Source organism: Anneissia japonica, unplaced genomic scaffold, assembly GCF_011630105.1.
Source record: "Anneissia japonica isolate Jap-2015-1 unplaced genomic scaffold, ASM1163010v1 scaffold287756_len632865_cov181, whole genome shotgun sequence".
In the NCBI taxonomy this organism is placed as follows: Eukaryota; Metazoa; Echinodermata; class Crinoidea; order Comatulida; family Comatulidae; genus Anneissia; species Anneissia japonica.
In genome coordinates this window covers 543000-551054 of record NW_022693589.1, presented here as the reverse complement: position 1 = coordinate 551054, position 8055 = coordinate 543000, and the positions used below count along the sequence as shown (strand labels likewise).

At 31.3% G+C, this 8055-nt stretch overlaps 1 protein-coding gene across 2 annotated transcripts in view; it reads right to left on the bottom strand.

Moving 5' to 3' along the window:
• Nucleotides 1–3865: 3865 nt before the first annotated feature.
• LOC117100830 (vascular endothelial growth factor receptor 1-like) overlaps nucleotides 3866–8055 on the bottom strand; it is a 19220-nt gene continuing 15030 nt past the window's right edge. Inside the window, exons 6-8 of one of the 2 annotated variants that reach the window (XM_033240655.1) lie at nucleotides 7500–7766; nucleotides 6563–6648; nucleotides 3866–6099 (exon numbers count right to left, since the gene is read on the bottom strand). In XM_033240655.1, coding sequence (XP_033096546.1) covers nucleotides 6073–6099; nucleotides 6563–6648; nucleotides 7500–7766 — 380 coding nt within the window. In that variant the 3' untranslated portion in view covers nucleotides 3866–6072. The remainder of the gene's footprint in view (nucleotides 6100–6562; nucleotides 6649–7499; nucleotides 7767–8055) is intronic. The other variant, XM_033240656.1, reaches the window with a different exon arrangement.

Genomic DNA, 8055 nt, shown 5'->3' with positions numbered 1-8055 from the left:
TAACAGCACTGGGAATTCCACATATTTTTCAGACGTTTGATAAAACAAAAACAGGATACATTGAAGACGGATATTAGCGTCATGTGTGGGATATGCAATAGTGGATAGAAATTGACGCAAAAGATATAATTGTGTACAATACCTTAACGAAACTAACACGATGATGATGATGATGATGATGATGATGATGATGATAACATATTATAAAAGATACTGATAATGGTAACTATTAGGCATATCTTGTATGTTGCCACTGAGGAAATTAGTGAATAATAAAAAAATAATAATATAACAATAATAATAATTAGGCTATACTTGGCAAAATAATTAGGTTTTTCTGAATCATGCCTGATGATGTCTGTATCTAAAGATCACCTGATTGAATCACGGTTTATTGCTTCTAAATTTGTGATCGGCTATTCGGATCCATTATTCACGATTTGAGTTACAGGCTGAGCAGTTACGTTAGAAGATTGAAAAAAACTTCATACAACTAAAAAGACCCTAATATTTGAATAATAATTATGATAGTAATATGATAATCATTATAACAAGTGACAATTATTTAATAAAATTTATATTTATATTTTGATAATTGTCATTGTTATTGATATTATTACCATAAGATTCAGCTTCAGCATGGTACATTTTTAATTATTCGATTATCAAATTAACCTGTTCATTTCCGTTAAAGTATGTATCAAGATTTTGATGTTGAATCCGCATATGGATCTTAGGATCAACATTTTCGACCAAGCTCCTCGCACAGCGAGAGGCACGTCGCTGTTCCGTGGGCCATTTTCGGGTTAAATGGCTATTTTATTTTGTTTACATCGTCCGTTATCCGCTACCTTTTGTCAGATTATTCTGTACGTTTGTTATACTTATGTTATAGTTCAGTTATTTAGGCAACTTGTTGTTTTTATTTGAATTTCAAAAGCTTAAAAAAGTCCCTGTCTTTTTGAATTTTTGTAAGCAAATGACCAGGGCCCATGTAAAAGGCCCTTTCTCTAGATTTTCAGAGGGTTCTGTTGTCTTCAAATCGCTTTGTTGAGCATTCACCAATAGAAACGCTTCTTGTACACTTGCTAGAAAGATACATTATTATTCATAATTTTTTTGTGGTTTGGTAATTGACAGCTTGATACTGATAAAATTTACAAAAATATTGCGAAGAGGAACATCTTAAGCTAAAAATTGCAGATAAAACACATAAAAATACAAATAGAAATAAGTAAACATACAAATAGAGAAAAAACACAGAACACAGGTCCAACAGAAACACACAGACGGAACAGAGCAATCAAAAACATAACCAGACAATACAGAAAAGAAAAAACACATAAAAATACATACAGAACACAGAACAAACCTGAGAAAAAAAGAAAGCACACAAACAAGACAAAAAAAATCAAAAACAAAGAAAAAGACAAACAAAGGAATAAAGGAATTAACCCACCCAGAAAATAAGTCACTTGGTATTATGGATTAAAGATTGCGATAATATGGTTTTGATATCGATTCACGTAAAATTGTGAGAAAGGTTATTTAAAAAGTTGGCAAGACGATGAATAAAACCATTTTAGTGCAATTGACTCTGTTAAAGGGAACTAAAAATAGGTCATTACGACGGCCGGAGACAGGTCTATTAATCTTAAGAGAGAATAAAGAACATAAAGTAGTATCAAAAATAGAATTAACACATTTAAAAAGAAAAACCACATCAAATCTATTTCTCTAAGTGAGGAAAGAGTGTATGAAACAATATTGTCATTTTTAAAATTGTGATTTAAAAAATATAAAAATTTAGAGTGCACTCTCTCAATCAGATGGGCTTGTAAGAACGAAATAGAATTACAGTGTAAATAACACTGGAATAATCAAAAATAGGTCTAATCAAAGAAAGATGCAATATACAGCTGTGGGTCAATTACGCATGGTCATGTATTATACTAAGTTATCTGTGATTAATCAGTGGACTTTTTAAATACTCAGTACGTCCCCAATTACTGGCCAGTAAAATAAATGTTTAGAAAATTGTTCGTGTAGGAATCGAACCCACGACCTCCAGTTTATCTAGCCAGATAACAACCACTAAAAATGCTGCCAAATACACAGTACGTCCTTAAATACTAGCCAATAATCAAGGTTAAAAAAAGAAAGAAAAACCTGGCTTGTATGGGTATTGAACCCACGACCTCAAAAAAAAAATCTGGCTCGTGTGGGATTGAACCCACGACCTAAAAAAAAAAACATTAGCCCGTGTAGGAACCGAACCCACGATCGCCGAGTTTACTACCCCTGATCCACCATGACTAAACGGAAGGAGGAAGCACCGCGGCCCCTAATAAATGCGATGAACCTAGTACCATACCAAGTACCAGTCAATCAACTCTGACATGGCTGGAAAACAGGATTCGTATATATACAGCTGAAGGTCAATATTACGCATGGTCATGGTGTCAAAATAAGTAATAGGCCGTGGGCTAAGATGGTTTATTTTCGCTTTCCTTAGTACAGGAAATGTAGAATTAAATTTATAATCGATTTTTTATTGTTCCCATCTCCATAACTTACGCACCTTTTTTTAAATGGACAAAAATGTTGGGAAATATCAATTATGCAAATTAGAAAAAAATGACGTCATATTTACATACTGACCAATCATGTTACGCGATTGGATGCGTTGTACTCGTTGATGACGTCGCGAATTGCGAAGTAACAACAAACAACCTTTTCACGCCCTCCGCGGCTATCATGGATACTCATTGCTCCTGTTTAAATGCTATGCCAACTGCAGACGAAAAGGTTACAGAGAAAGCTGGAAGAAATTTTTAGACAGTGTTCAGCAATGGAAGGATTTTAATACTGAGGAATGGAAGTTAGCAAAGTCATTGGCTTGCCTAACCGTTTTCCTCAGTCGTTTTTTTGTCCAACGATCTAGGCTCCCTCGGATTAGCAGTAAAGTAGTACTGATGATAGGATTAGTGACAATAACGCTGGCTACCATCGCCAGTTCTACGCACGATTTACCGACAATTGCAAGTAGAACCAGCAAGAAAAAAACTTTAAAGAGAAACTTAGACAGGTATTTGTACAACTAGCCTAGCCTTAGTTAGGCTAGCTATTTACTTAGTTTAGAGCAGGGGCCTATGCCTACTACTCAGGCCCTGGCTCTTATTTTTTTTTAGGCCTGCCTATACTTGTCATTCTAGGCTAGCTAGGGCCCTTAATTGAATAATAATATAATATAACGCATGATGTAAAATGTACTCACGATAAATATTTCATGAAGAGATAGTATAAGTATACTTTACATTGTACGTTATATTATCAATTAAGGTAAGAAATTGCTTACAGAAAATACTTCAATAACCATATGTCGTACTGTATATGGCCTTAACAGCAGTGAATAGGTAGATGCAACATAATCGATTATTATTATTATATTTTTATTAATTATATATAAGTTCATAAATTCATTAATGTTAAATTATTGTTATTAAAATATTATTGCTATTTAATTGTGCATAATATTGTTAGGTATAGGCTAACGTTACTACAGTAACTCAAATTACTAGAACAATTCTTATACAATATTATTTTGTTTATTTACATCTTTGAATGAGACAGACAGATAATTATTAAATAAAAATTTGATAATACTTGAATTTCATATTGATTTTTAATGTTGCCTGTAGCCTATAACAGTGTGGGGGTGATGATTGTTAATAGCAGTACAGTATAATAAAGTTTACAAAACCATTTAATTAAACAATATAGAAATGCCAAAATCCTCTAAATTCCCTTTGGAGACTGGGTAAAAAAAAAAAAAAAAAAAAAGCCACAGGCCTTAATGCCAGCATTTCTTTCTTGTATTTAATTGATAAGCCTACATAGAAATACTGTACTGTATACGCAATAATAAATACAAAACACAAAGTATTGTTGCATGACCATTTTGAAATGTACCACCTCTTTTCATCACCGGAGTGGCGCCAGGATTTGCCCGAGGGGGGGGGGCTGATTCCCCCGACGAGGGCTCAGACTTAACTGACGAAAGCAATATGGGCGTGGTCGAGCTTTGATTAAAAGGTTTTGAAAGAAGCCCCTGTCCGGCCACAGAAGGGGCGTTTACGCCGAGGCCCATGTCAGGTATCATCCTACCTGCGAATCCTTCTACCACACTACGTAAGCTAGATCATACACACTAGCTACGTAGTGACTCGATAAGAAGAGATTAAGACATAGTGAAAATAAAATGATCTCAACAAACGGATACGTAATACTGTATAATGGAGAATGAGTCAAAGATTATCTACCACGAGAATCATGGAAAGTGAGTCACCTTGATAACTCACAAGATATTAAATTTGGTAGCCTTTATCATCAGTATGCCTGTACTAATAATATTGATGACATTATGATGTCATTTCATAATGCAACTTAATGAATCATTGTTGTAATAAATTAAATTATTCCGGAAATGGAAATTATATATCGCAATCTGTTTTAAGTAAATAAATAAATAAACAAACAAACGAACGAATAAAGAAACAAAGAAATAGATATATTAAAGAAAATAAATAAAATAAAATAAAATATAGACAGATAGATAAACAAATAAATATAATAATAATAATGATAATAATAATAATAATAATAATAATAATAATAATAATAATCCTACTAACATCCTTACATTGGATGCAGAAATTTAACATTCTATTAAAGTATCTATTTTCAATTTTGATGTAGTACAAATTTATATTATTAATCATTTTTATGTTAAGGTTTTTAACATTTTTTAAGGTTCCGTTATCATCTTAAACATTCGCTAAAATCAATTCATAATATAAAACACAGTCAACAATGTTAATTTTATTAACATTGACACTAAATAATCGTCATGTTAGAAGAACATAATTAGACATTATTAATATGCACATCAACATTAACCTCATTATAATTATCACCATTATTATTTCATTTTTTAAATTCTATTTTTTAGTTTATTCCTTTTAGCAAGAGAATACAAAATAAATTAAAAATTACAATTTTAAAAATTATTTATAATTTTACTTTTAAACAAGATGCGAGAAAAAACGACAAAAAAAGTCTCCATGAAGACTATTCCAAGTTTGATCGAATCGAGCCATATTTTGTAGTGTCTTTCTTGAAATTTATTTGTTTAAATTGAGTAACTTAGGACGATGGTTAAATACTTTTTTTAAAATACTATTACAAAAATTGCTAAGGATACTTAATTACAGACATTTAAAACTAGAAAAATAATCCCTGAGTAATTAATTAAGATGATGATCTTAATTTTATTGATACAAAAATAGCGCTTAAAATATTAGAACAATGGTAATTGAAATGATCAACTATAAAACCCTGTCCAGTCTATTAAAAATTATTTGACAAAAACGTGTGAGTGCCGCACCCAACTTTGATGTTTCCAGTGAGCTTTCAAAAACCTCCAAGTACTGCTTTTACACCACTTTATTCTCAATTTTAACGTTGTTAATATATGATAGGTGTCGGGCCGTAAAAAAAAAAAAACAAAAAAAAACAAAAAAACAAAAAAAAAACATGGTTGCGTTCTAGCCAGTGTTGCTTGGCGGGCTGCACTTATAGGGTTTTTAATTCATGTTCGTGTTTCGATGCGCGTCTTAGTACGCGCCTCTATTCTTTACCACTGATATTCTTTTTTTGTTTCGTTAGCCATACGAACCGAATTCGGCTTCGGTGTGAATGCAGCTTTACCCCCCTGATTTACCTTACGCAAATACCAATACATTTTACGGAATACAAAAATACATATATATTTCTTCAACTTATAATACACAGATAAAATAATATACAGTATAACTGAATGTAATATACATGATATCTGTAGACTGTATATCCACATAAACATATATAACTTAATAGCGAAGACAAACTTGTTTACTTCATACATAATTTCCAATCCACTAATCCTCGCTTCTCTTGACAATAATGTTCTCTCAGCAAGTTCAGAACTTCATCGTTGCTTCATCATAACTAAACTGTTCTTCCTAAAGTTACTCAGGAATATTGCCTCTTTCTGCACTTCTAAAATGTAAAAAAAATATAGATTAACTATAATCTAGGATGGTTGCAACATACTTTCACGTAGTGAATGCTAGGAATGCTAAAGCAACACTAGCATTTTATTGAAGTACATTTTCATATCTTGTTTATTATTGTATTTAGGCCTTTGTTGTCTAGCCAGTTTCCAATAGGCATGGTGTCACATGTAACACTATGTAATAATTTGTTTTATTACAACAATTAAATTTAATATTTAATTGTCATTTTCAATCATTAACATTTATACAAAGTTGTATTTTATTATAAGCATAATTTATCTTGTTAAACATAATTTGGTACCGGTAGTCATTATTCAATATTTATTTTTGTCGAGCCCACTCGATCATAAAACCCTTCTCGGAACCATGACATAGGCTTGTTTCGGACCAATGTAGTATTTTTTCGACCGTTTGTGGGCAAATTTCTTGACCCACCCCTGGCTTACCATAGAAATGCAGCACACAACAATGCTGACGATTACTCCAAAGACTCCTCCGAGACTAGCAGCGATCGCCAGTCGTAAACGGGTACCTTTAAGACAGAATAAAATAAAAAATAATTTCTTTTCTCTTGAAACTATAGTTATGAGAATATTTGATAATAACAACAAAAGATAATATTCTAATGATAATGATTTTAATAATGACAATAATAATGTTAATCAATCAATCAATCAATCAATTATTCAAGCATGATATTAATTATTTTTAATAGTAGGCCTAATAATTGCATAAACAATAATATTTATAATAATAAAGAGCAGCAACAATAACAACAATGATAATAATAATAATTATGATAATTACAATAATAAATAATAATGTTAATCAATCAATTATTTAAGCGTGAGTAAATTTAATAATAGTAGGCAGAATAATTGCACTAACAATAACAATATTTATAATAATAAAAAGCAGCATCAACAATAGCAACAACAACAATAATAACAATAATAATAATAATAACAATAATAATAATAATACTAATAATAATAATAATAATATTAATAATAATAATAATAATAATAGGCTAATGAATGGTAACCGTTATTACGCAGTATTTAAGCATAATTATTCAATAATTCGTTAAGAGATGTTTACCGTGAGTTTCTTTAACATCATCTTCGGCCAAGCACGGAAAAATTCTAAGCATGGGAAGTGACGGCCAGAAAAAAACAGTGCAAAAAGATAGAAAAAATATATGCAAGGAAAAAAAAAATCAGAACAACAACAACGGCTTTTCCCAGTACTGCTGGAAAAAAAAAAAAAAAAAAAAAAATGGCTAGTACCAAATACATTCCTAATCATTTATATTAAATGAATGGTAACCGTTTATTATGAAGTATTTTATAATTATTCAATAATTCTTTAAGAGATGTTTACCGTGAATGTCTTTAACATCAATTGTCGTTGTAAATGTGATATGTTCTAAGCGGTTCTTGCACACGCAGTAATAGTCACCTTCATTTGTGTTTGAAATATTATGTAAACTATACCACTTAGTTCCGTTCTGTATCACTTGGTCACCCTGATACCACGTGATCGACGGCTCGGGATAACCATTGCAAAGACAGATGAGGTCAACATTGTTCGCTGGTCGCGTCACAATCGACTTCAATGATGTTTTTTGGAATTTCAAAGGAATCTTATCTGTTAAATGTGAAAGAAATTAATGTATGCTTCCAATGAAAAAAAAAAAAAGATTAATGCCCACTTTCTGGAAATTGCCTCATCTCCTCCATCATTTACTCAATTATGACACAAAATACTTCATTGGCTCACAGACACATCGTTCAAAACACCGATACGCAAATCACATACACTTTTAACATAACCAAACACAGAAACAAACAGCACCGTACTCTCTAAATACGTATGGAAATTAACAGACAGCAACACACATTCTACATATATAGAATAATATAGAATATGAATATGA